Source organism: Pelodiscus sinensis, chromosome 14 (genome assembly GCF_052426305.1).
Source record: "Pelodiscus sinensis isolate ZL-2025 chromosome 14, ASM5242630v1, whole genome shotgun sequence".
NCBI classification, from domain to species: Eukaryota; Metazoa; Chordata; order Testudines; family Trionychidae; genus Pelodiscus; species Pelodiscus sinensis.
Window position 1 is genome coordinate 47,511,966 of NC_143065.1, and position 27,226 is coordinate 47,539,191.

The 27,226-nt window shown below is 49.3% G+C and overlaps 2 protein-coding genes across 4 annotated transcripts in view; both read left to right on the forward strand.

The window, feature by feature from the left end:
* Positions 1-27,226, forward strand: part of TP53BP1 (tumor protein p53 binding protein 1) — a 100,010-nt gene that overhangs the window by 28,666 nt on the left and 44,118 nt on the right. For all 3 annotated transcript variants that reach the window (XM_075916957.2, XM_075916958.2, XM_089782142.1), the window contains 2 exons: positions 8,190-8,395; positions 17,666-18,869. In XM_075916957.2, coding sequence (XP_075773072.2) covers positions 8,190-8,395; positions 17,666-18,869 — 1,410 coding nt within the window. The remainder of the gene's footprint in view (positions 1-8,189; positions 8,396-17,665; positions 18,870-27,226) is intronic.
* On the forward strand, positions 1,974-4,352 carry LOC142825187 (uncharacterized). The gene is made up of 2 exons (XM_075916978.2): positions 1,974-3,295; positions 3,697-4,352. Exons 1-2 carry the CDS (start codon positions 2,716-2,718, stop codon positions 4,044-4,046), a joined length of 930 nt encoding a protein of 309 aa, XP_075773093.2. The 5' UTR covers positions 1,974-2,715; the 3' UTR covers positions 4,047-4,352.

The window sequence follows — 27,226 nt, forward strand, 5'->3', positions numbered from 1 at the left end:
CATTATTGCCATTGACCTCTAGTGAGAGCCTTTAGTGTTGGTGAGAGACAAAGCACACAGCACTGGCTCTGCCTGAGGCTTCTAAAACTTCTGGAAACACGTACAAGGGCCTCATTCACCAATGTGCTGCAGGACCCGTTGAAATCAATGGTAGTTACTCATATGTAGCATGGTAAGAATTGGACCCAAGTATTTTATATTGTCCCTATGCTCTTTCTTGATCACACTGTCACACAACTTTATGAAGAAGTTCTGGAGCTGTGACAGTCATGCCAGAGGGCTTATTGAGGTTTCTTCCTATGGGTACATCTACACTGCATGCTTATTTCGGAATAAGCTATTCCGGAAGATGTATTCCAAAATAGCTTATTTTGAACTAGAGCATCCACGCTACAGGGAAGCCTCAGAATTAGTCCGTAGCAGGTTCTCCTAATGTGGACGCACTATCTCGGTTTAGAGCCCCAGGAAGCACTGGAGAATGGCCCTGCTGAGGAGCTATTTCGAACTAGCAGCAGTGGAGTGTCCACCCTGCATCTACAGTAAAACCTGTGTTATCCGTCACGCTCGGGGATTATAGCGTTCCGTTTATCTAAAAATTGCATTTATCTGAGGGTCCCATCAACCTAGGAAAAACCAATGGACAATAATGGTAAAACTCGAGTTTTTAATATAGGTAGTTTTGTAGTGTGAGGCAGTTGGTCTCACATTTCAATTTTGAGTTAATTTTTTATTTAAGTAGCACTAATCTTTAAGTCAATCATGATAAGCCAAGCCAGGCCTGTATGCCTGAAGATGTGATAGTATTGTTGCTGGGGGCAATGCTGGTTAACAAAGTGCCGGATACCAAAGTTTTCGCTATACAGGCAGTCCCCGGGTTACGTACAAGATAGGGACTGTAGGTTTGTTCTTAAGTTGAATCTGTATGTAAGTCGGAACTGGCGTCCAGATTCAGCCGCTGCTGAAACTGATCAGTTTCAACAGTGGCTGAATCTGGACGCCAGTTCTGACTTACATACAGATTCAACTTAAGAACCCCAGGCATCCCCAAGTCAGCTGCTGCTGAAACTGATCAGCGGCTGATTCCAGGAAGCCCGGGGCAGGGGCTTCCTGTAGTCAGCCACTGGTCATTTTCAGCAGCTGCTGACTAGGGGACACCTGGGGCAGAGCAGCTGGGGTGCTGCTGGGTTGGTCCAGTGGCACCCAGAGCGGCGCTACGGGACCAACCGGCAGCGCCCCAGCTGCTGTACCACAGGCGTCCGGAGCAAAGCCGCGGAGCACGGGGGCAGCGGGACAGCCCAGACGCGCCGTGGCTATCCTGCTGCCCCCGGGCTCCGCGGCTTTGCTCTGCTCTGCTCCCTGTCCCCCAGGTCTGCAGACCAGGGGGAGGGGGAGCAGAGTAGAGCAGAGCAGAGGAACGCGCGGCCAGCTGACAGCCCAGACGCTGTCAGCTGGCCGCGTGCTCCGCTCTGCTTCCCCCCCACCCCATGGTTTGCAGACCAGGGGAGGGGGAGCAGAGCGGAGCGGAGCAGAGCAGAGCGGCAGAACGCGCGGCCAGCTGACAGCCCAGAAGCATCTGGGCTGTCAGCTGGCCGCGTGCTCCGCTCTGCTCCCCCCCCCCTGCAGATCCGGGGGAGGGGGAGCAGAGTGGAGCACAGCAGAGCGGCGGAACGCGCGGCCAGCTGACAGCCCAGACGCGTCTGGGCTGTCAGCTGGCCGCGTGCTCCGCTCTGCTCCCTCTCCCCCTGGTCTGCAGACCAGGGGGAGGGGGAGCGGAGCGGAGCAGAGCAGAGCAGAGCAGAGCGGCAGAACGCGCGGCCAGCTGACAGCTGGCTGCGCGTTCCGCCGCTCTGCTCTGCTCCGCTCTGCTCCCCCTCCCCCTGGTCTGCAGGAAGGGGGGGGGGAGCAGAGCGGAGCGCGCGGCCAGCTGACAGCCCAGACGCTTCTGGGCTGTCAGCTGGCCCCGCGTTCCGCCGCTGCTTTGCTTCCTCTCCCTGGTCTGCTCGAGACCAGGGAGAGGAAGTGCCCCGTTCGTAACTGCGGATCCGACGTAAGTCGGATCCGCGTAACTCGGGGACTGCCTGTATTTCAAAATAGCTATTTTGGAAGAGGAGTTATTCTTTGTGGAATGAGGTTTACAGAAGTTGGAATAAGCCGCCCATTATTTCGATATTATTTCAATATTATTTTGAAATAACGGAATTGCTGTGTAGACACTCTCATTGTTATTTCGGAATAACGCTAGTTTTTCTGAAATAATGGTTTAGTGTAGATGCACCCTTTGACAGAAAAGTAACTATGCTTCATGTCTCTTTGGGTGTGTCTAGACTACCTAGTTTTGCCGACAAAAGTGGACTTTTGTCGACAAAACTATACCAGCGTCTACACTACCGCTGAGTTCTGTCGACATTATGTCGACAGAACTCAGCAGTTTTGTCGACGCTGGTATACCTCATTTTACGAGGCATAACGTCTTTGTCGACAGAGTTCTGTCGACAAAAAGGGTAGTCTGGACGCAGGGGTTCCTTTCTTCGACAGAAGGAGACCTCCAGGGAAGCCCCCTGCTGGAGAGTCCTTCTTTAGGAAAAACCTCTTCTTGGTCCTGTCTGTAGCCATGTTTTAAAGGCACAGACATCCCTGGCAGGCATTGTGGCAGGAAGCTGGCCACAGAGAGATTCTGTCAGCCCAGAGTTCTCCCAGCGTAACCTGCACGTGGCCATGTGTGCAGCTCCAGCGCCACGAGGCCCCCAAGGACCTTCGAGGGAGCCATCTCGGGTGCCCTCTGCTGAAAAAAAGAGAGCCCCTGCGTGGTCAGGGACAGAGGTCCTGACATTGTTAGAACTGTGGGGGCAGGAGGAAGCAGTTCAGGCCCTGCACACCCAGCGCAGGAATGCAAGTATCTATGGCCGCATGGCTCAGGGGCTGGCCGATAAAGGGCACCATCCCAGGACACTCCAGCAAGTCCGGGCAAAAGTCAAAGAACTGCGCCAGGGGTACATGAAGGCCCGAAAGCAGAGCTCAGCTTCCGGTGCAGCCCCAGTGCACTGCACCCACTACCAAGAACTGGACCGCATCCTGGGAGGCCAGGAACCAATGTCTGCATCAGTGCATGTGCAGACAGGCTTGCACACACCGGTGCAGCGTAGCCGGCAGGAGGTCCCCATGGAAGATGTTGAGGAGGAGGAGGAGGAGGCGGCACAGGAGCAGATGGAGGACACCCTGACCCTGAGTCTGCAGCCTGTCCCAGATTCAGCGGAAGCCTCGCAGGCACCGTCTGACACTGAAGAAGGAACATCAGGTGAGTGTAGACACAGAACAGGGGAGGTGGGAGCAGAGAGGATGCAGAGCAGTGTTCACATCTTGGTCCTCCCTCCTGGACAGCTTGCATCTCTCTGTGCATGTACAAGCAGGCGGGCAGGTGCTGGGTATGTGGGTGGGGGGGCATGGGAGACCTAAGATGCAACAGGCCCCTGTCCTACTGTGCCTGCACACTGATCTGGCCTGGACAGCCACAGTGGAGGGTGGGAGGATCTAGGGGGTGGAGGTGGACATTGTCCTAGCCACAACGGGTCCCCTGTGCAGCCGAGGCGGCTGGCAAGGCCAGATGTGGCCTACCAGTAACAACATTCCCATCCCTAGTTGTATGGACTTGTGTGTGAATTGCTAACACTGATCGGTTCTCCCTCTTCTTCTCCATAGCGGGACCTGCTGCTGCTGTCTGCCGCTCAACCCCTGTGCCACCACCCACCTGGTCCCACAGCACCCGCAGGCATTGGAGGACCTACAATGACCTCCTAAAGCGTCATGTGGAGGCCATGGAGAAAATGGAAAGGACCATGGCCAACATGCACGAGACCATGGCAGAAAGAGCGAGGGAGGAGGCTCGGTGGCATACTTGCCTGCTGCAGGACTTCCTCCCAGAGTGGAGGAGTATGTGTGCCACCGTCCGGGAGTCCCTGGCTGTGCCAGGTCCTCTCCCCCGGGGACTCCTCCTGCCCATCCAGCTCCAGCCCCCTCTGACCCCCCGTCCTCCCCCTAGCCCCCTCTGACCTCCCTTCTTCTCCCTCTGCCCCTGCTACCCCTTCCTCTCCCTCAGCCCCTGCCACCCCTCCAGCCCTGCCCCTCCCCCCCACTGCTAGGGAAGAGTCATTATCAGCCCCCACTCGAGCCCTAGGACGGCTGGGTCCACGGACCAGTGGTGGCAAAGCCTTGCGGCCCAGGCGAGGCCGCCATTACCCTTAAGGTGTCTGCCCTCCCTCCCTCCCTCCCTCCCTGTTGGAAATCCATCCTCCCTTCCTCACTCCATGTTGGAAATCCATCCTCCCTCCCTCCCTCCCTCCCTCCCTCCCTCCCTCCCTCCAGGTTGAAATCCCCCCTACTACCTCAGTTATAAACACATGTTATTAGTTAAAAAAAGAAGTTTATTTTTCACTGTTGTTGAACAATTCTATTTTGTATTACAGATATAATTTCTTACGTTACTCCTTTATAAACATATTTTTGAAGTTTAACATGGTGTGTGCGCCTTAACTTTTCAGAGGCTGATGCAGGGATGGATTGTGGGAGGGAAGGTTTTGTGATGGGGGGAAGGCCCACAGACCCCATTGCGGATACCTTGGGGAGTCATAGGGCTCAAGCTGAGAAGCGTTCACGCAGAGCCTCCCGGATGCGAACCCACGCCTGATGGGCTTGGTGAACGGCAGCTGTCCGAGGCTGTGCAAACCACCTGCCCTCCACTTCAGCCATTGGCCCCCAACCTGGGAGGAAGGCCTCCCCTTTGCTCTCCACCAGGTTGTGGAGGATGCAACATGCTGCCACCACCTCTGGGATATTGTGTTCCCCCATGTCAAGGCGAGTTAGCAGACACCTAAACCTTCCCTTCAACCGGCCAAATGCGCATTCTACCTGTAAACGGGCGCGTGTCAGGTGCGCATTAAACACTTCCTTGCTCGGGGTCAGATGCCCTGTGTATGGCTTCATAAGCCAGGGCATGAGGGGGTACTCTGCATCGGCCGCAATGCAGACCGGCATCTGTACGTCCCCAATAGCAGAGGTTTGCTGGGGGAAGAAGGTTCCTGTCTGCAGCCTTTCGTACAGGTGTGAATTGCGGAAGATCCGAGCATCATGTGCCCGGCCTGACCACCCCACACACAGGTCTGTAAATAGTCCACGGTGGTCAACCAGGGCCTGCAGCACAATGGAAAAGTACCCTTTCCTGTTGATAAACCGGGCGGCTCGATGGGGTGGTGCGCGGATGGGAATGTGTGTTCCATCAAGCGCTCCTCCGCAGTTTGGGAATCCCAGCCCTGCAAAACCAGCCATGATTGTGTCTAGGTCTCCGAGGTGGACAATCCGATTCAGCAGCTCTGAGTTGATGGCCCTCACCACCTGCAAAAATCGACACATACAAACACACACAGATTATGAAGTAAGAGGGGTTGCCTAAGTCCTTTGGCGACCCCCCCCCAGTGATTGCTCCTAGTAGTATGATGGTGTAAGCCACAGGAGCCCTCCACCACCTCCCCTCCATTGCCCCCCACCCACCCTCTTGGTTACAGTCCCCTTACGGACTGCCCTCCCCCCATCCCCAAGGGACTTACCTCCATCAACACAGCACCAACAGTTGATCTCCCCACATCAAACTGGTGTCCCACTGACCTGTAGCTATCAGGAGTGGCCAGCTTCCAGAGGGCAATAGCTACCCTATTCTCCAGCGGGATGGCAGGGCGCAGGTGGGTGTCCTCTCGTTGCAGTGTGGGGGCAAGCCAGTTGCAATGCTCCAGGAAGGTGGACTTCCGCATCCTAAAGTTTTGGAGCCAAGCCTGATCATCCCACTGCTCCATTACGAGCCGGTCCCACCAGTCCATACTTGTTTCCCTCCTCTAACATCGCCTGTCCGGGGAAAAAGTTCGGAGGCAGGAACAGTGCTGCTGCATCCTGAAGGAGCGGCTCCAGTCTGGGCTCAGGTTCCGGACCAGGCATTAACAGCATGATAATTTCATGCAGTTGCAGCAGCATTTGAAGCACCGTGGAGTGGGGCCAGCACCTGGCCAGGGGAAGATCTCGCTCCATGGTAAACAGAGGTTAGGAAAAACCTTCCAAAAAAAACCCCCACACTGCTGTGCTGTGCCAGGAAGCAGGGCACTCCACACAGTGCAGGCAGCAGCACCAGGAAGTACATGCTGCCCCTGTGACCTGGCAAAGCAGTTCCGGGTACTTTCTTCTGTCGACAGAGCGTCCTGCAGTCTGGACGCTCTCTGTCGACAAAGCAAAAACTTTTATCTATACTTTTGTCTATTGCTTCCGTATTCTGGAAGCGCTTTGTCGACAGAAGTTTTGTCAACAGTATCTGTCGACAAAACTTCTGTCGACAAAACGCGGTAGTCTAGAAGTACCCTCAGAGAAGATCAGTTCAGCCCCAGTCTATGCAGTGAATGGCAATTTTTAGAGGAGCAGTAAAGTAGAAGTAGGGGACACTGGCGACTTCAGAAAAGGCACAGGGTGAATGTGAGGAGTGAGCAAGTGCTGTGAAGCTATTTACTGTGGCATGCAACCAATGTCTGTCGTGCCCACCCTAAGTAGCCCCTACTCTTACAGCTATTAATACAATGCGTGCCCAGTGAAACATACAGTAGCATTCTGGTTTTTCCTGCACTATCCAGGATATTGTTAAAAACTGAATTTGTCGCTCATGTTCACTAGTGCAGCAAATGTTTCCCTAGTTATATGGCATTTTTCTGGGCATTGTTGTTGTTTATAGCCATTTTCAGAAACCAGGATCAGTTCATAAAACTATTAGCCTGACCCTGAGATGTGCTGAGTACTAGCAACTCTCATTATCTACAGTGGAAGATACTGCTGTTCCACCTGCAGAAGGCCTTAGAACAACCAGTGAAGTATTTGCACCATGCATTATTTTATTTAGTTCTTGATGTTCCCATGTGAAGCACCATCCAGCTTCATTGTTGAATGCTTCTTGTAACCAATGATGAGCTGACAGGATGTTCTAGAGACGTATTAAGGAATGTCATCCACGCTTTTATAGCAGTGTTGGTTAATACAATGTGCGAGGCACTTGCCTGATGCACTTCAGTGTATTGAAATACCGCAAAGCATGCACCATGGCCCCAGCCACGCCATGGCTGAGCCCCTGGAGTAGCTGCACCACAGCCTAGCTCCAGCAGCCACCCACCACGCAGCCCTCCGTGGCCGCAGCTCCAGCCCTGGAATGTCTCCCTCTTCAGCAGGATGTGGCATTGGGGTCTGGGCTGGGGATGGCAGCTTTTTGTGTCCACACTGCTTGCCCCTGTTTGTTTCCTCTGGAATGCGGCTTTGTGGTTCTTAGGGGTCATGATGATGAACTGGTTTGGGCATTTAGTGACTTAGCTGTTACCCCACATATGACTTACAAGTCTGTCCTCAAAAAATGGCAACATCCCTTTTAATATGGGTGTATTTATCGGGCCTGTGTGATGCCAGAGGTCTACCGGGGCCCAGAGGAAATAGTCATAATGGTGCCTTTTGGCTTGAAAGCAGAAGAAAAGTTCCTTGCCTTATTCTGGAGTCCAGCACCACAGCAGACTTCAGTTGCTGGAAGAGCAATTGCAGAAAACATTCTACTCAGCCTTGAAATTGAGTGTGCTCTGTTGTTCTGTGGGAGTGGGGGCATGCATGGTTCAATTGATATTTAGGAGTTGGGTAGGTATGGAGCAATACTCAGTGTGGCAGAATAATGCTACCAGACTCTAACATATTTACTGAGCATGTACAAATAGAGTTTCTCCTCTCCCCCTTCAGAGGTTAATATATATGGCTACATTTAGGTCTGTTTTCACAGGCATGGCAAAAGGCACATCCCTGATATCAGGGCAAACTCTGGCAAATTTCAAATCTCTTCATCAAAGCGGAAGCATGCTAGAATTTCTCAAACTGGTTGCATGAATTTTTTAACATGGGCAAAACATACTGTTCCCTATCCTGGTCCTAGGAAATGGCTGAACCATTTTTATTGATTCTGTCCAAAAGAATTCAGCTCAAGGCAGATGGTACATATGGAAAATTTCAACCAAAATAGTTTGACAAAGCTATACAAAGCTAAAATAGGTTCTTCTAATGGAATATGTTAGGCAACCTTAAATTAAAGTGTTGCTTGCAGCTATAATTAGCTTTTTAATTTCCCTCTTTCAAATCAGATGAGCAGATGGATAATTCTGCTCCAGCAGGAGGAGGAGACCTTCAACGGGAGGAGCAGAGAGGAGAAGAGCCAGTGGAGATTGGTAATCCACCTGTCCCAGCAGGACTTCAAGTTCTACCGCAGGCCTCAACTCCTGTATCCCGGAGTGCCCCAGCCTTTGTTCCTGGATCCATCCTTTTGCCATCGCAACCAGAATTTTCCCATGTGGGTATTGAAATAGAATCCCTCCCTGTATCATGTTCCCTTAAGTTTGGGTACATGTTTGGTTGTAGGGGATTGGTATCTGTCTCGTTCTCTGTATCCTGCTCTGTGGGGTTCTGCTTAGTTGATACTAGAGATTGTCTGCATCCACACGAGTCATTCTGTGGCATTCTGTTACACCCACCATGTTCCACTGTATTCTTAGAAGAAAACTGTGATGTGATTTAAGAGATTCTTATCAAATTTATACTTGGTGTTAATCTTTCAGTCTGGCTTAGGAAACCCGTGAGATTCTTTGTGTTTGGAAGTCTCTGATCATGTCTACACTATGAGATAAGGTCCAATATATTAAGTTTGATTTCTTACTACCCAATTTTGTAAAATCAAAGGTCCATGGCCACATTGTGTACAAGAATTCAATGTAGTTCAAAGTAGTGTGTCCCCAGTAGGGAGACTGCCATTGACTAGGAGAACAATGCACTGTGGGTAACTATCCCATGGTGCCTGCACCGCTTTGCATGATGGGTTATGCTCCTGGTGCACACTGGGACCAAAACTTCAGTGAGTGGTTCTGGATTCATGTTGTTGGTATCCCATAATGCACCCATCTACTCCCTCCCCCCTTGCTTGAACTCAATGGGAAAGTCTTTTTGTGCCCTGGTTACCTGCACAGACACCATAGTAGCACAAGCATCCTCCCTCCCCCCCTCCCCCCCCCCCTCGGGTGAATCCCATTGTTCATCAAAACATTTTAATGTTGATGTCTACTGGCAAATCCTTGTGTTGAACGAATTAGAAATGCAGCTGGCATTTGATCTTCTGGAAACAATGGAATGCCGGTTCTGGCGCTGTCAGACAAGCACAGACTAGTGCTGCAGGGATGGGACCATCAGCACTGGCTGAAAAACTGAATGCACAAGGCCGCTTTCATGGAATTTGCGAAGGGTTTTTCCCCCACCCTGAAGTATAGGGACACCCGAATGAGACCTACTCTGACAGTGGAAAAGTGCGTTGCAGTTGTTTATAGACTTTACCTGTTTGAGTGAGGCTTTAGAGAGGGAGCTCTCCAGGTAGAGGAGAAGCAGATACAGGAGTCTTGAGGGAAGTATGTGTTGTGTTTGGGGCTTTCTTGCTGTGTGCTCAGCTTGTGTTTGTGAGTGAGGGTTGGTGTGTGTTCTTTTTTGTTTTTTGTTTATTTATTTTCCCCTGTGTTTGAGAGTGAGGCTTTTTTCCCCCCCACACTTCCCCTGTGCCCTCCCCCTCCCCGTGATGGAGTTTGTGCTGTGATTGGCTGTGATTGACAGGTGGAAACTGTTGGCTTCTAATTAAAGTTTGAATTCTAGAAGCCTCTGCTGATTGGCTGAGCTTTGGTAGGGGGAGGGGCTTTATAAGGCAGTGGGCAAGCGACCAAGGAGCTTGCGAACAGGTGAGTGCTAACAGGGAGTTTTGAGAGGGAGTTGGGAAGGGGAGAGGGAAGGGCCGGAGGTTCTCTTGCCTTTCTTTTTAAATCCCTTTTCCAGGACAGCAGCAATGGTTGGTGATGGGTCTGCTGTTGTTACCTGCACAGCGTGTGCCATGTTTGTCTTCCTCCCGGAAGAAAGAACGGATTTCATCTGCACCAAGTGCAAGCTGGTCGAAAATGAGAGGACTGGAGGCCCAAGTGTCGACCTTACGCTTGATCAGAGAGGATGAAGACTTCCTCGATAGAAGGCAGCATTTAATCCTTCAAGCACAGCAGGCAGAAGAGCCAGAGAGGGCAGTACGTGACCAAGAAGAGAACTGGCAGCATTAACTTCTAGAAGGGGAAAAAGGCCAGCACGGGAATCCCCCGATGCTATAGAGGTAAGCAATCGCTTTGAAGCTCTCTCCACAGGCTCTGCAGTGCTGAAAGCTCTGGAAGGGACCTCACAAGGAAGAAACCAGAAGGGAACACCATCTACTGCAAGGCATGGGATGCGTAGTACTAGGGATGGGGGTTCCACGGCCACCACCCCCAAAAGGAAACGACGGGTGGTGGTGGTCGGGGACTCCCTCCTAAGAGGGACTGAGCCATCCCTCTGCCATCCGGACCTGGAATCTCGAGAGGTGTGCTGCTTACCGGGAGCTCGCATTCGGGATGTCACTGAGAGGCTTAGCAAGCTGATCAAACCTTCGGATCGCTACCCCTTCCTGCTTCTCCATGTAGGAACTAATGATACGGCCAAGAATGACCTTGAGCGTGTTACTGCGGATTATATAGTGCTGGGAAGAAGGTTGCGCAGGTGGTGTCGCAGAGAGAGCTTTGGTTTCTTCGACCATGGGACTCTGTTCCGGGCACAAGGATTGTTGAGAAGAGATGGGATCCACCTAACGAAGAGAGGAAGGAGCATCTTCGCGGGAAGGCTTGCAAACCTAGTGAGGAGGGCTTTAAACTAGGTTCGTCAGGGGACGGCGACCACAACCCTGAGGGGAGAGGGAAAGTCGGATACTGGGAAGAAATGCAGAGAGGAGGGAGCAAGAAAGGAGGATCCCTGTTTCAAATGGAGAAGATAGGGCAATCAACTGGTTACCTGAAGTGTTTGTACACTAATGCAAGAAACCTGGGCAACAAACAGGAAGAACTGGAGGCCCTGGCCCAGTCCAAGAAATATGACTTAATTGGGATAACAGAGACTTGGTGGGATGACTCGCATGACTGGAGCGCTGTCATGGAAGGGTATAGACTGTTCAGGAAGACCAGGCAGGGGAGAAAAGGAGGAGGAGTTGCACTATATGTAAGAGAGCACTACGATTGCTCTGAACTCCAGTATAAAGAGGGAGAAAAACCTGTTGAGAGTCTATGGGTTAAGTTTAAAGGAGCAAACAACAGCAGTGATGTTGTGGTTGGTGTCTGCTACAGGCCACCGGATCAGGTGGATGAGGTAGATGAGGCTTTCTTTGGACAACTGAGCAAAGCTGCCAGATCACAGGCCCTGGTTCTCGTTGGGGACTTTAATCACCCTGACATCTGTTGGGAAACTAATACGGCAGTACAGAGGCAATCCAGGAAGTTTTTGGAGAATGTTGGGGATAACTTCTTGACACAAGTGCTGAAGGATCCAACCAGGGGCCGTGCACAGCTTGACCTTCTGCTCACAAACAGGGAGGAACTAATAGGGGAAGTGGAGGTGGGTGACAACCTGGGAAGCAGTGATCATGAGATGGTAGATTTCAGGATCCTGACCAAAGGAAGGAAAGAGAGTAGTACGATGCACACCTTGAACTTCCAAAAAGCAGATTTTGACTCCCTCAGAGATCTGATGGGCAGAATCCCCTGGGATGCTAACATGAAGGAGAAAGGAGTCCAGGAGAGCTGGCAGTATTTTAAAGAAGCCTTATTGAAGGCACAGAAAGAAACCATCCCGACGCGTAGCGAGAGAGGCAAACATGGTAGGAGACCGGATTGGCTTACAGGGGAAATCCTTGGTGAACTTAAGCACAAAAAGGAAGCTTACAAAAAGTGGAAACTTGGACAAATGACCAGGGAGGAGTTTAAATGTACAGCTCAGGAATGCCGGAGGATTATCAGGAAGGCGAAAACGCAAATGGAATTGTGACTGGCTAAGGATGTGAAGGATAACAAGAAAGGTTTCTACAGGCATGCTAACAAGAAGAAGGTGATCAGAGAGGGTGTGCAGCCCCTAATAGATAAAGGAGGTAACCTAGTGACAGATGATGTAGGGAAAGCTGAAGTACTCAATGCTTTCTTTGCTTCTGTATTCACGGACAAGGTCGGCTCCTGGACTTCTGAGCTAAGTGACGCAAGATGGGATGAAGATGGACAGCCCGTGGTGGGTAAAGAACAGGTTAGGAACTATTTAGAAAAGCTAAACGTACACAAATCCATGGGTCTGGACTTAATGCATCCGAGGATGCTGAGGGAGTTGGCAACTGTCATTGAGGAGCCTTTGGCTATTATTTTTGAAAAGTCGTGGAGATCGGGAGAAATCCCAGATGATTGGAAAAAGGCAAATGTAGTGCCCATCTTCAAAAAAGGGAAGAAGGACGATCCAGGGAACTATAGGCCGGTCAGTCTTACCTCGGTTCCTGGAAAAATCATGGAAGGGATCCTTAAGGAATCCATTTTGAGACACTTGGATGAGAGGAAAGTGATTAGGAATAGTTAGCATGGATTCACAAAGGGCAAGTCGTGCCTGACCAATCTGATTAGCTTCTATGATGAGGTAACTGGCTTGGTGGACATGGGAAAGTCAGTGGATGTTATATACCTTGACTTTAGCAAGGCTTTTGATACGATCTCCCACAATATCCTTGCCAGCAAGTTAAGGGAATGTGGATTGGATAAATGGACGGTAAGATGGATAGAAAGATAGCTAGAAGGCCGGGCCCAGCGGGTAGTGATCAACGGCTCGATGTCAGGATGGCGGTCGGTTTCTAGCGGAGTGCCCCAAGGTTCGGTTCTAGGACCGGTTTTGTTCAATATCTTTATTAATGACCTAGACGAGGGGATGGAGTGCACCCTCAGCAAGTTTGCGGATGACACTAAGCTAGGGGGAGAAGTAGATACGCTGTAGGGCAGAGATAGGGTCCAGAGTGACTTAGACAAATTGGAGGATTGGGCCGCAAGAAATCTGATGAGGTTCAACAAGGACAAGTGTAGAGTCCTGCACTTGGGACGGAAGAATCCCAAGCATAGTTACAAGCTGGGGACCAACCAGTTAAGTAGTAGTTCTGCAGAAAAGGACCTGGGGGTTACAGTAGATGAGAAGCTAGATATGAGTCAACAGTGTGCCCTTGTGGCCAAGAAGGCTAATGGCATATTAGGTTGCATTAAGAGGAGCATTGCCAGCAGATCAAGAGATGTCATTATTCCCCTTTATTCGGCGTTGGTAAGGTCACATCTGGAGTATTGTGTCCAGTTCTGGACCCCCCGCTACAAAAAAGATGCGGACGCATTGGAGAGGGTCCAGCGGAGGGCCACCAAAATGATTAGGGGGCTGGAGCTTATGACTTATGTTGAGAGGCTGAGGGAGTTGGGTCTGTTTAGTGTGCAGAAGCGAAGAGTGAGGGGGGATTTGATAGCAGCCTTCAACTTCTTGAAGGGAGGTTCCAAAGAGGATGGAGAAAGGCTGTTCTCCGTAGTGACAGACGGCAAAACAAGGAGCAATGGTCTCAAGTTGTGGTGGGAGAGGTCCAGGTTGGATATTAGGAAAAACTATTTCACTAGGAGGGTGGTGAAGCACTGGAATGGGTTACCTAGGGAAGTAGTGGAGTCTCCATCCCTAGAGGTGTTTAAGTCTCGGCTTGACAAAGCCCTGGCCGGGTTGATTTAGATGGGATTGGTCCTGCCTAGAGCAGGGGGATGGACTTGATGACCTTCTGAGATCTCTTCCAGTTCTATGATAAGGGGATGGGTTGATGAGAGAATATGATCTTGGTAACTAATTGACCATTCATTTTCAGTGGGAAATATGTCAATGGAGGGATGATAGGAGTTACTATAGAGAATTTCTGGGTGTCTGTCTGGTGGGTCTTGCCCACATGCTCCGGGTTTAGCTGATTGCCATATTTGGGGTCGGGAAGGAATTTTCCTCCAGGGTAGATTGGCAGAGACCCAGGAGGTTTTTCGTCTTCCTCTGTAGCATGGGGCGCAGATCACAGCTGGAGGACACTCTGCATCTTGGGACCTTCAAAGTATTTGAAGGCTTCAGTATCGGAGGTATAGGTGAGAGGATTATTCTAAGAGGGGTGGGTGAGATTCTGTGGCCTGCACTGTGCAGGGGGTCAGACTAGATGATCATAATGGTCCCTTCTGATCTTAAAGTCTATGAGTCTATGAGACTGCCCCTGAAGGGGAGAGATTTAGAACTGACATGGACAGAGGGCTACTGGTCATTTGGGAATCAATTTGGAGTGGGGAAACCTACATGGGCGGCTGTTATGTAAGTAACGAAAGCAATCAATATGTTTCTGCTACGGAAGATAGTGACTCTGGGAAGCATGGATGCCACAGTGGAGGGCTTTGTTGTGATGCGGTTCCCTATCTGCGGTGGGGCAATATACGCATCGCACATCTCCATCTTGGCGCCAGACTACCTTGCCAAAGCATGCGTAAATGGGAACGGGTACTTCTCAGTGGTGGTGCAGGTGCTGGTGGCTCATAAGGGCCGTTTCACCAGCATCAGGATGGGGAAAGGTGCATGACACTCGCATCTTTAGGAACGCGTACTTCTTCAGAAAGCTGCAAGCTAGAACTTTTTCCCTAGACTGGAAAACTAGAATCGGAGAGGTGGAAATGCCAGTAGTGATCCTAAGTGACCCAGCTTACCCCTTACTCCCCTGGCTCGTGAAGCCATACATGGACAGCCTGGATAGCAATAAGGAGCAGTTCAGCTACAGGCTGAGCATGTGTTGTATACCCTTTTGGGAGTTTAAAGGGAAGGTTTGGGAGTCTACTGACTAGGTTAGACCTCAATGAACGCAACATTCCCTTTGTGGTGGCAACCTGCTGTGTGCTCCATAATATTTGTGAGAGGAAGAGGGAAAGTTATTTGGCAGATGGGGGGCTGACGCAGAGTGCCTACCCAACGATTTTGTGCATCCAAAAATCAGGATAATAAGGAGAGCATGGGGGGTGGGGTGGGGGGGCAGTGCAAATAGAGGCTTTGAAAGAAAATGTTCTGAATGGCTAGTTTTAAGAGTCATGCACTTTACTCTCAATGAGGTATCTCTACATTTAGAGTGTTTGCCTGTAATCCCCCACCCCAGCCCTGCAATACAAGCAATAAAGAGACTGTTGTTCAGAAATGTGCTTTTTATTTAGGGACAGCAGGGACAGAAAAGGAGTCCATGGTGGGACCCGAAGGGTGGGGGGGGAGGATGAGAAATGTGAGAAGGATGGCCTTTTGCCTCCCATGGTCCTGGAGGTTGAATGTGAGGCTACAGAGACTATGGAGTTGGGCCAGGAGGAAAAGTTGTTCTTCACAGGGTCAGAGGATCCTTTCTTGGCACACCACCAAACCCTCCATTACAGCCATTAGGGCCGAAAAGAAATTCTCCTGGTGCTTTTCTTCCAGTTCCCTGAACACTCTCCTCTCCTGCCACTCTGCTTGCATCTCCTCCAGTAGCGTATTCCTCCACTCCATTTGCTCCTTAAACATGCTTTCCCTTGTTTGTTTTTGCCTGCAAATTTATGAGATCTGGACAACTGCTGGAGCCAGGGGGAATACACAGCAAGCTTCCTGCTGTAACAAAAAGTTACAAGGGCACACATTGCAGGAGATACATCGTCAAGCCTAAAACCTAATCTGTTACCATACAGTGAAGGGGTCTCTCTCTACAATGGAGATATGTTTTGTGCAAGGCCAAAGTTATGCTTTAAAGTGGCCACTGTATAGCAGGTATACAACAGAGTTCTCAGAGGAACATCTGGACACTCATGATTTGGAGGCAGGCATGGTAAGGGGCCTGCCACAGCACGATCCTGCAGGCAGTGGGGGCAGGATAGCGTCTCATGCGGCTTCCCTCCTCTGTAGAGACGAAGTATGCCACACGTGAGTCCCAATTGCCTTAACCCACTTGTAGCAAGAAAAATAATTAACTCACCAGAAGTTACTGAGATGTCCTGGAAGGGAGGGGATTGCCTCCAAGATTATAAAAAGTTCTTGGCTCTTGCTGCTCACCAGCTGGCCATTCTCCACATTGTTGTCCTCCCCTTCCTCCATGATGCTGCCTTCTATGCTGCTGCCTTGAGTGTCTTGGGAGGATTCCATGGTGTGGCTTGAGAAGCTGAGAGGGTCCCCCCCTTTAGGATACATCAGACATCCGTGGTGTATTCTTTCTCACCATGAACTTTGCGATCTTCGCATAGATATCAGCATTTCTTTTTGCTGTTGTGGAGCTGAGAGAGAATGATTCCTCTCCCTGCGCCTTGATGAGGTCCAAGATCTCCTTCACACTCCATGCTGGTGCTCTTTTGCGCCACCTGGGAATTGGATCTCATAGAACTTGAACTCATGGAATTCATGGTCATGTGAGCTGCTCAGGTGTTCTGCCTGCTCTGAGGTGTGCTCACAATGCTGGCCACACAGGAAATGAAATTCAGACTTTCCTGCGGCTTTTCCTGTTCACGTGGAGAGCAGGAGAGACACGAGTTCTGGCCAGAACAGTCAGAGCGGGGCACTGTGGGATTTCTCTAGGAGGCCAATAACATCAACTTTTTCAGCGCTGGATCTACTCTACTGTGAATTCAATAATGCAAGGTCAAATTTTGCATTACTCATGAAAAGCAGGAGTATACTTCAGCAGCTCTTGAAAGTTGACAGAAGAGGCTTGGTATCATGGACTAGTCATTATTTAGAAAATCGACCTTATGCATCTAAATTCGACCTATATTTCTACTGTAGACCTGGCCTCTGATTCTGAGTTGTATATCTTGATGTGCTTCCCTGGGATGGGCCTCTGCTGGAATATATCAGTAAAATGGAAGCTGTGGGAGGCTATAGCACTGATCTTGATTATGCAGAGAGTGAAGCACTGGTATTTTGTAGTATTGCATTTAAAATTTAATCTTTTAAGGGATATAACTACTCAGTGCAGTTTTCCTTTAACAATTTCCTGATTTCTACAATTTTGGTCTTTCCCTTGCACTTTTTGCTACTGGAAATGAACTACCCTTTTAAAATAGCAGATTCCCTGGGGCTTTTTATGGCTTAATGAAGTTTATTTTATTTATCTAAGAGCAGGTTGGGGGAAGGGTTTAAGGTTCTGTTGGGATAATTTAACCAGGACACACACTGAGTTAGTAAACCCTCTTCCTGAGTAAAAAGGTGACTTTGTTGCTCTGATATTGTGGCTTATTGGTGCAAAAGAAAAACCTAATAGAGCACATTGCATAACTTCCTAGTGCCCAGTTGGCTGTATATAGTGACCTTTCTTCCTTCCCTGTGCATATGCTGGGGGGGAAAAAGGGGTAGGCATGTGAGATCAAGAGCTATCAAGGGTTGCATGTCTGACTATATAGCTATCTCTTTTGAGACGATAGTGAATGATGGTCACTCCTCTTCATAGCAGGAGGAAAATTACTGTTCAGGTAAGTAGAAAATTCATATAGAAACTCAAGTTTTAGGGAGACTATTATTCATGTCCCTGAATCCAGGCCCTGTACTAAAAGATAAGGCTGCTTATTTGCTCTTTGGGTGCCTGATGGATGGAATAGAGACCAGATATGTAGGGTGGTTAGAACAATGGAAACCACAGAAAAGAAAAATTAAGAACTCTTTTCATCCTTTTTAGGATATCTTCATTCCAACTCCAAGTCTGGAGGAGAGGCCTAGTAGAGAAGAGAAAGGGGGATTTTTATTGGGATCATGTGTGCCAGCAGATGTCTCTGAAACCACAGCAGCTCAGCCACAGATCCCCACAAGAGATCCTGTATTGTCCTGTAAGCTATTATTCTCTGAAAGTGGATGCAGCCAGCCCACAAAGATAGAAGACAACACAAGCTCTCTGAAAACCAACCATGACAGTGAAAACACGCAGACTGAGATGGATTCTACACTACAAGCTGTAGAGCTGAAACCCTGTTCTACAGAAAGTTACAACATGCAACTGAGGCTAAGTGAGGACAGCCAGGCCCTGCTCAGTGAGAACAGTGAGAAGCCAAACTGGGAGGCTGTGCGTGCTTCCAGAGAACCTACCATTTGTCCTGTTGCTGAAGGTGCAGCAGCAGAAGGCTCTGTAGTACAGATGGCTTGCATTGATCTTACAGGTGATTCTGGAAGCCAGATATCTGCAACTCTGTCTGTTCAGTTTGAGACTTCATCATGCTTGTTGGGCCAAGAAGCACTGACTGAGGTCAAGGAAAACCTGTCAGGAGAAAAGTCTGAGTATGAAGCAGTCCCTGAGACTCTCTGTGAGGTTCAAGGAGGAGAAAGGCATGAAGACCAGGAAGTGATGGGAGTAGAATCCAGTGAGATTTTTGAAAAAAATTCAGAAAAACAATGTGACCCAAGCCAGGGGTTGGTACAGATGGATCCAGAGATCAGGAAAAAAGATACCGTGAAGGATTCTACTGTGGTTGCTGAAGTTATAAGCACGATGGATCTGTCACTGAAGGCTGCTCCAGATGATGTGCCAAAGCTCAGTGATGTTCCCCGTCAGCCTTTTCTGGGAGAGTCATTGCAACAACAGGATGGCTCGTGGCCCCAGGTAAAGGTAAATGCTGCCCCACGCTTGGCTTCATGTGCCAAAAAATGTCCTAGTACTCAAGAGAACAGGAGTCAAGCTGAAAGTGACGTAGAATTGAAGCAAATCCAGAAGGATCAGCAGCCTTCTCCAGCTACTTTAGGAAGAGAGGATGAGCTGTCAGCAACACCACAGGAGTCACCTCTGATGCCCTTAGAGAAGGCAGCAGATATAGTTAAAAAAACATTAAGGATTAGTAATCTGGAGCAAGAAGAGGAGAGGACGTCTGAACAATCCCCCTGTCCATCCAGTGGTAAGTGTATTTAATGTAGTAGTTCTGCTCTGTCTAATTTGTGTCTAATACAGAGAAATAGTTTTTGTGTAATTCTCAAAACTTCCTCTATCTAAGGGGCATATTGTGCTGCTGTGGTATCAAAGTGCAGAGATGATCCAGGACTTGATACTACTGCATAACATGCCTTTTTTCTGTCTCCCTCTCTTGTGTATGCTGATACTGTCATCAATGCTAAGGTAATGTCTGCAGGTTTTGATTTCCTTCTTTCCTAACTACCCTTTCCCTCCATTATTCCAGGATTCTGCTGTCAAACAGTCTTGAAAATATAGAATACATTGATGCCGACAGATGCTCAAGAATTTTTAGGACTTAGTGTTTAGTGCAGGGGTGGGCAAAAGGCCTCTGCGGGCTGAATTCAGCACACCAAGCGAGTTAATTCAGCCCACAGAGGTCCTGCTGTTTCCTCTGCCCCCAGGCCAATCAGGGCTTGGGGGCGGAGGGAGCATGCAGTCTCCTCCTGCCCTGCAAGGGGCTCAGCACTTAGTCAACTGCCAGCTGCTGCTCAGATATTCAGATCAGCTTGCAGTTATTTCTGGAGGGGCAGGGCAAAGACTTTGCACACTCCCCCATCTCCAGATCAATCAGGGTTAGGGAGAGTAAGGGGGGGGGGTGCGGGGAGCACAGAAGTTTCCTGGCCTCACCCCTTCTGCCTGAGGCCCCGCCCCTTTCAGGGCAGCTTGGTACCACTTCAGAAATTTCTGAAGTGGCCCCTGGTCAAAAATTATTGCCCACCCTGGCTTAGTGCTAAGTACGTAAAGGAGGGGATTCCTGTGGGGTTCTCAGATTCAGAGACTTTAAGGTCAGAAGGGACCATCATTATAATCCCCAGTCTGGCCTGTGACTTGCAATGTGCAGGAGAACCTCACCCCTACCTCTGACTGAGTTACTGAAGTCCTGAAATCATGGTTTAAAGACAAAGTTAGAGAATTCACCATTTACACCAGTTTAATCCTGCAAGTGATCCATGCCCATACTGCAGAGGAGGAGACACCCTTCCCAAGGTCTCATCCAATCTGAACTGGGGAAAATTCCTTTCTAATGACAGATATGGCAGTCAGTTGGACGCTGAGCATGTGAGCAGGACCCAACAGGAAGATACTCGAGAGAGAATTATCTGTAATAACTCAGAAACTTCCCCATCCAATGTCCTATCTCCAGCAGTTGGAGATTTTTGGTACTGGTAGTTGTCGGTGGGCCACATGCCAAAATTGGCAGTCCCTCATACCATCTCCTCCATAAAGCTGTCAAGCTCAGTCTTGAAATAGTCCGGTTTTCTTTGCTCTCACTACTCCTCTTGGGTGAGAACTTCTCTTCTGAAGGTTAGAGACTTTTGTCTAATTTCAAGCCTTAAACTTGTTGATGGTCAGTTTATATCCATTTGTTCTTGTGTCCACAATAGAACTTAACTTAAACGCCTCTTTGTTTGATATATTCATAGAGAACAGGCATGTCTCCACACATCTTTATTCCTTTCATAATCATTTCTTTTTCACAGCCTCATGTTGAGTTTCTTTTTCTATTGGGAAGAAAGCAGTACATTTGAGGTTGAGGATTCTACTAAGAGTTTCTTGAGTTAAATTATACAGAGGAGGCTTATAGGAGGGAGAGAATAAAATCTCCCTGGTTTGGCAAGGCCATACCATGGATACTAACACTTTTCCAGGATCCTCCACCTACATTCAGATAGAGAACCCTGACCATGGTTGCTTCTACCCAGGTGATGGTGTAGATTTGCAGAGACACAGTAGCCTTTATTTTTCCATCTGTAGTATGGCATTTGCCCCAGTCTGGAGTGGAAGTGGTTAAAAGCATATTGGAGAGATTGCACAGGGCCCCAGGCAAGGGTTTGAGAGCCTGTCAAGTGGAGGCTTGAAAGCAACCAATCAGGGCCAGGCTGGTTCCTATAAGAAGGCTGCAGGATAGAGAGGAGCTCAGTTTGTCTCCAGAAGGCAAAGAAATAATAACTAGCTCTTGCAAAAGAACCTAAGATACAGCAGTGCTGGGCATGGTCAGCAGAGGCTAAGAGCTCTAGGCTGATGACTGCCGGACTGGGGCCCTGACACAAAGAGCAGAGAAGGTGTTAGGGCTGCAGCCAGGGAAGCAGGCAGTAGGGGAGAGTTGATGGAGGCCAGTAAGTGGCTGTCATTAGAGGGTGACTGGGTCGTGGTCCAAAGTAGTGGGTGGGCCTTGGCCCTTCCCCATTCCTCCTTTCTCCCCTGCTTGCCAGTGGAGAGTGGCTAAGCCAGATTGCAGCTTGCCCTTGGAGGAAGGGGCTAGATTGAGAACTGCAGTGAGCCACTGATGCGGGTGATGGAACCAGATGCTGCTGGCCCCTGGAAGGAGGGGAGAACTAGTAGAGTGAGCACATCTGGAGGACAGTGCCTAGAAGCAGACGCTGCAGTCTGGGAGTGTCAAGGTGTTCCCCACTCTGGCACGACAAAGGCAGAAGTGGGGGCTCGCAAAACATCCCAAAACCTGGTCTCTACAGGCTTTGGTACAAAATCTTCTCCGCAAAGTCCTAATATCCAGATTTTGGGGAGTATCTGCTGCCACCAGCCAAGTATTCCAAGCAAACCAGGGAAGAGATCACTTGGGAAACCTCCTCCCTAAAACCTCAGGGGTACCTCAAGTTCTTTTTCCCCAAAGAGCATGAAGAAGAGAAGAACAAGCTGCAGTCTGTGGTAGCTGACTCCTCAGATGGCCAGACCTTACAGGTAAAACTAGGACACCAAAATGAACCAATACCAGGTTAATTAGAAGAAAAAAACTTTTATTATCAAAACAAATGCATAAGTTGCAAGCATAGTAAATAGATGAAAAAGAGCCACCAGTTAATATACTCATGGGGAGGGGAGACCCTCCCCCCCATGAGCTCAAAACTTAGTTACAAAAGAGAGAAAAACCACTTTTAATAGCACAGACATAATTTCCACATTCCCAAACCAGAAAACAAGTACAGGCAGTCCCCGGGTTACGTACAAGATAGGGACTGTAGGTTTGTTCTTAAGTAGAATCTGTATGTAAGTCGGAACTGGCATCAGCCGCTGCTGAAACTGATCAGTTTCAACAGCCGCTGAATCTGGACACCAGTTCCACTTACAGATTCAAGGTAAGAACACCAGGCGTCCCCAAGTCAGCTGCTGCTGAAACTGATCAGCAGCTGATTCCAGGAAGCCCAGGGCAGAGCAACTCTGCCTCGGGCTTCCTGTAGTCAGCCGCTGGTCAGTTTCAGCAGCGGCTGACTTTGGGATGCCTGTGGCAGAGCAGCTCGGGTGCTGCTGGCTTGGTCCAGTAGCGCGGCTGCTCCTCGGAGCTACTGGACCAACCCAGCAGCACCCCAGCTGCTCTGCCCCAGGCATCCTGATTCAGCCACTGCTGAAACTGATCAGCAGCTGAATCAGGACGCCTGGGGCAGAGCAGCTGGGGTGCTGCCGGGTTGGTCCAGTAGCGCCAAGGAGCGGTGCTGCGGGACCAACCGGCAGTGCCCCACCTGCTCTACCACAGGCCCCCGGCTTTGCTCCACGTCTCCCTGGTCTGCTGGGAGGGCACTAGCTGCGTTTCCCCCCCCCCCCCCCCCAGCAGACCAGGGAGACGTGGAGCAAAGCTGCGGAGGACCCGGATGGACCTGTGGCTTCCAGATCAGCTGAAAGTGCTGCGGGTCCGGCCCGGGTCCGCCGCCGCTCTGCTCAGCGTCTCCCTGGTCTGCAGACCAGGGAGACGCTGAACAAAGCGGCGGAGCACCCACGGCCGGACCCGCGCTGCTTCCAGCTGATCTGGAAGCGGCCGCGGGTCCGGCCCCCGGTGCTCCGCTGCTTTGCTCCCGTCTCCCTGGTCTGCTGGCGGAGCCAGCAGACCAGGGAGACGGGGAGCAGCTTTTCTCGCCCCGGAGAAGGCGGGTGGCGGGACCAGGCGTCCCGCTGCTCTAGTTCTCCGGGGCGAGAAATCCTCGTTCGTAACTGCGGATCCGACATAAGTCAGATCTGCGTAACTTGGGGACTGCCTGTACAATCTGATGGACTAACTAAACTTTTCCCAGCTTACGCATTGTGAGAAGACTTTTCTGGGAGAGAGGATGGGTTTTCCCATCTCCCTGTTACTTGGGAGAAACCGCTTTGCACCAGACAAAGTAGGGAAAAGATAAAAATTCCTTTGTCCCAGTTTGAAATCCCTACCTGCATTACTATTGGCTGACCAGGTACCTGGCTAGGGACAAGAGACATAGTTAATCTCTTAGGCTCTAGGTTGCTGGTCAACTCTCCTGGTTATAAGAATCAGAGGGTTAGCCTTGTTAGTCTGAATCTGCAAGAACAATGAGAAGTCTGCTGGTTATGACAGGGAGTGATGTGGGTTTGACTGTAGGATGGTGGAAACTGAGTGAATAACAGTGAATGAGTCCTCACTGGCAAAGGCACACTGCAGGAAGAGCAAATTCCCAAAACAACCAGCAGGAGGCACCACTATGGTGAGACTGCCTTGTTACAGTGTCGTAGAAAGCCAGCCTGTTAATACCATGCAGCACGGGAGGTGTTCTGAGGCAGCAGGTGGAAGGAGCCACAGGAGGAGGTGGCTCGGCCAAAGAGCATCCATGCACATCAGGAACTGCCACGTAAATATGTATATGGAGACATAAATGGTTGAGGAAGCAATCAAACTGGAGAGGACTGTAGTAGCACCATCTGAGGAGGAGGAATTGGGGATGGAGAAGACCTGTATCTTCAAGGCTGGAGAGGATTGTGTCCAACGCTCCCAATGGGAAATGAAGGATTGTCAGCCTTCCATGGGGAATTGAGCCATTCATCTGATGACTTAACATGACATCCTGGGAGTTATACATGGCCATGGCAGGAAGCATGAGACATTTTGGAAGGATTGTCAAGGATCATCTAATCCTCTGACTGGTATACCATGCTACATGTGCACCATACATAAAGAATGTATACACCTCTCCAAGGTCCAAGAGAAAGTGAGTGGCAGGCCTACTTGAGAGTATCTGGGTGGTGATATAAAGTGAAGAGAATAGTGACAATGTCATAATGGAAGTTTATTATTGACCATCGAATCAAGAAGAGAAATTGGACGAGGCATTTTTCAAGCAGATAACAAGATTAGGTAACAAATTAGCTAATACACACAATCCAATCCTCCAATATGTCTAGGTCGCTCTGGACTCTATCCCTACACTCCAACGTATCTACCTGTCTCCCTAGCTTAGTGTCATCAACAGTCTTGCTAAGGGTGCAATCCATCCACTCATCCAGGTCATTAATAAAGATGTTGAACAAAAGGATTGGCCCTATAACCAATCCTTGGGGCACTCTGCTTGAAATCAACCACCAACCTGACATCGAGCCATTGATTGCTACCTGTTGGACCGGACAATCTAGCTAGCTTTCTATCCACTTGTTGTGAGGCGGAGTGGCCTCCCACTGATCCAGAAGGGGAGGAGCCCCTCCCACAGCCTTGGTGAGCAGCACTTGGCTTTAGGAAGCTACCTGACTGGAAGCTAGGAGCAGGGCCAGGGATATAAAAGGCCGGCTAGGGATATAAAAAGACTGCCAGAGGGGCCAGTTATGCCCCAGCGACTGAAGGAGCCAGAAGTTTCCCCTGTGCACCCAAACAAGGCGCTGGACCCAGGGGAAGATGAGAATTGGCCTGGGCCGCTAGGCCCACAACTGGATGATTGCTTGGAAGGACTGTTTACCTGGCCAGCGGTACCAGAGTGACGGAGCCCAGAGGACCTACACGGCACCCAGGTACATGCTCAGGGAGAGAGCAGAAAGAGCCATGGGGTAGCCGACCACCATTTGGCTGGGCCAGAACCAGCTCTGTGCATTGCGGTATGGATTTCTGCTGACCCAGCAGCACACTGCTCTGCTGCTACTAGGGCTCTGGGCTGGGATGCAGTGGAGCGGGTATGCTGGCGTCCCCCCTGCCACTCTACTCTTGGGTGGCAGTGTCCCTGAACAGCAGCCTGAACCTGCTGGACCCCTGCCTGAGCAAGGGGGCCCGACTTGGTTTGTTATAACTGGGACTTGAGAACTGTTTCTTTGTTTGCTGCCCTGCTCTGAGTAAGGGCTTGGGCTCAGAACTGTTTGCTTACGACCCCGCCCTGAAACAGAGCCTGGGCTCTGAACTATGTATTCGCTACTGCTGCCCTGCCCTGAATCTAGGACTGTGGACTGCCCGTGAGCCGAAAGCCACAGCTAATTCCACGCAAGAGACTAAGCAATGGGTAGTGGGGCAGAGTGGCTGTCCATTGACCCAGAGCGGGGAGTCCCTCCTAGAGCCCTGCAGGGCTACACCACCTTAGTCCATTTATCCAATCCGTACTTCCTTAACTTGCTGGCAAGAATGTTGTGGGAGACCATATCTCAAGCTTTGGTAAAGTCAAACACGTGCTAAACTACAACCACAAACCCAAATTCCTTTCCAATATACTACTTTAAAACAATTGTATAAACTGTAACCCATTCAAAACTTCTTAAAAGGTTAAAGGGGGATAAGGTAGTATTGTATATTGCACACACACACTAAGCATTTAAGTTTTAACGTATTAACTCTTAATATGCTTTATGTTGTATACTCTGCCAAACCATTTGAAAGTAAAAACTGATGTAAATTTTTATGGTTATTTTTTTTAGTTTTAAAGAAAGCATTATATAGTATAGTAAAAATGTACCACTTTTAAAATTTTGTTGCCATTATATTATGTGTGTGTAAACAAAAAATATATAAAAAATATTTGTAAAGGTCACCATGAAACCAAATGCTAATCCCATCACAACAACCAACAAAGTGTAAAAAATTATTGCATATCAAAAAAGGGCACATTGACAACCCTGGACACTAAGGGGAAGGGCAAGTATTCTTAATCAAAACCAGTTTAGCATGGCACACAAACAAAAAAGCAATCTTCCCTCCTTCTCCCGCCCTCCCTGTCCCCTGGGAAATAACAAACATCTGTCAAAAATCCCAATTAAACAAAACCTGCTATTGAAAAAAGCTGCTTTGCCATAATTTGTCTTGCCAAAACTAAACTTTGGCAAGAGGGCGTCTTGCCAAAACTAAAGCATCAGTCTAAATCCATGGTGTGCAACACGCTAGCCACTAGCTGTATGTGGCTATCTGACTAGTTGAGTGGCTAGTTGGCTTGAAAAGGAGGGGGAATTGCACTGTATCTAAGATAGCAGTATGATTGCTCAGAGCTCCAGTATATAGAGGGAGAAAAGCCTGTGGAGAGTCTTTAGGTTAAGTTTAGCAAATATGGTAGGCGACCAGATTGGCTTACCAGGGAAATCCTTGGTGAGCTTCAACACAAAAAGGAAGCTTACAAGAAGTGGAAACTTGGACAGATAACTAGAGAGGAGTATAAATGTATTGCTTGAGTTATCAGGAACGCGAAAGCGCGATAGGATGATATGGGAAAAGCTAAAGTACTCTGCCTTTTTTACCTCTGTCTTCACAGAGGTCAGTTCTCAGACTACTGCACTAGGCAACGCAGTATGGGAAGGAGGTGGGCAGCCCTTGGTGGAGAAAACAGGTTAAGAACTATTTAGAAAATCTAGACATACACAAATCCATGGGTCTAGATTTAATGCATCCAAGGGTACTGAGGGAGTTGACAAATGTCATTGCAGAGCTTTTGGCCATTACTTTGAAAACTCATGGAGATTGAGAGAGATCCTGGACGATTGGGAAAACGCCAATGGTAGTGCCCATCTTTAAAAAAGGGAAGGAGGATAATCCAGAGAACTACAAACCAGTCAGCCTTACCTCAGTCTCTGGAAAAATCATGGAGGGGATCCTCAAGGAATCCATTTTGAAGCACTTGGAAGAGGAAAAAATGATCAGGAATAGTCAACATGGATTCATAAAGGGCAAATCATGCCTGACCAATCTGATTAGCTTCTATGATGAGGTAACTGGCTCTGTGGACATGGGGAAGTCAGTGGATGTGATATACCTTGATTTTAGCAAAGGTTTTGATACAGTCTCCCACAATATTCTTGCCAGCAAGTTAAAGAAATATGGGTTAGATAAATGGTCTGTAAGGTAGATAAAAAGCTGGGTAGATTGTTGGGCTCTAGTGATCAATAGCTTGCTGTCAGGTTGGTGGTCGGTTTCAAGCAGAGTGCTCCAAGGATTGGTTCTAAGGTTAGTTTTGTTCAACATCTTTATTAATGACTTGGATGAGGGGATGGATTACACCCTCAGCAAATTTGCAGATGACACTAAGCTGGGGGAGAGGTATATATGTTGGGTCCAGAGTGACCTAGACAGATTCGAGGATTGGGCCAAAAGAAATCTGAGTTTCA